Here is a 997-nt window from a genome sequence, read left to right on the forward strand (position 1 = left end):
TTCCTGCTGCAGCCTCGCTGAAGTGAGATGAATCAGGGCTGTGATGACGGTGGTTCCTGCCCTCATCGTTACCAAACGTCCGATTTGGTTAAAGCTCACGATGATAAATGGGCTAACAATGTAGCACAGTTGTAGTTAGCATAAAACAGAGATAAATCACCAAAAAAACTGAAATAAGTAGCTCAAATGTCAGTAAAAAAAATGTTGGGTGTATGCTTAAAAAAACAGCTACAAAGTCACTCTAGCTAAACTTTACATTTAGATATTAGCAAAAACATAGCTTAAGCTAAAGAGCTTAAAATAGACCGCAGTGCCTCAAAAGATGGCTATAAATTAGCCAGATAAAATGGAGCATTAGCAAATAGCTCATATTTAGTTAAAGATCACTGTGGCTACCCTTTCTGTAAACATTAGCCAATCATATTTCTCCTGACAGATAGCTTTTAGAAATTCTCCCCCCCAAAAAATTTTTTTAATTATTTTCTGAAAATTAACCACCAACAGGATATTTTATCCTAAAATGAATAATTTACCAAGTTTCCGGTTGAGTTAAAAATTTGTTTTTTTAAAGAAAAATTGGAGACAAGAATTTACATTTATCAGTAGAAAATTTAATACATGTAAGAATGCAGCTTAAATACAACTTGACATTGGAATAATGCAATATAACATTAACTGACAATATTAAATACATGCCCTGGTGGGATATAGTGTAAGGGAATAAATGGTCATTTACATATTTCATATTTACAGTCACATGTACAGTTCCTCACACGTCCACTGGGCTTCTTTCACAGGACGTGGTAGACGGGTCTGGACCCAGGACTCTCTGGTGTTCTGGGCTGGGAGTCTGTGCTGCTGCCTGGAGAGAAGCTGATGGACGTGTCTCTGAGAGTGGACGGTCCACAGCTGGACTCCGTGGACGTGAGTCGGTCCACGATGCTGGAGAGACACTCCAGACTGGACGCCCCGGCCGCGGCGGCCGCTGCGCCGGCTC

The 997-nt window shown here is 40.3% G+C and overlaps 1 protein-coding gene across 1 annotated transcript in view; it reads right to left on the reverse strand.

Annotated features, from left to right (window-relative positions):
• Window positions 1-638: 638 nt before the first annotated feature.
• The window catches only part of myf5 (myogenic factor 5), a 2,954-nt gene continuing 2,595 nt past the window's right edge, over window positions 639-997 (reverse strand). Inside the window, exon 3 of the mRNA XM_008315369.2 lies at window positions 639-985. Within this exon, the coding sequence (XP_008313591.2) occupies window positions 792-985 (194 nt within the window). The 3' untranslated portion in view covers window positions 639-791. The remainder of the gene's footprint in view (window positions 986-997) is intronic.

The sequence above is a fragment of the Cynoglossus semilaevis genome, chromosome 8, assembly GCF_000523025.1.
Source record: "Cynoglossus semilaevis isolate Cse_v1.0 chromosome 8, Cse_v1.0, whole genome shotgun sequence".
NCBI lineage: Eukaryota > Metazoa > Chordata > Actinopteri > Pleuronectiformes > Cynoglossidae > Cynoglossus > Cynoglossus semilaevis.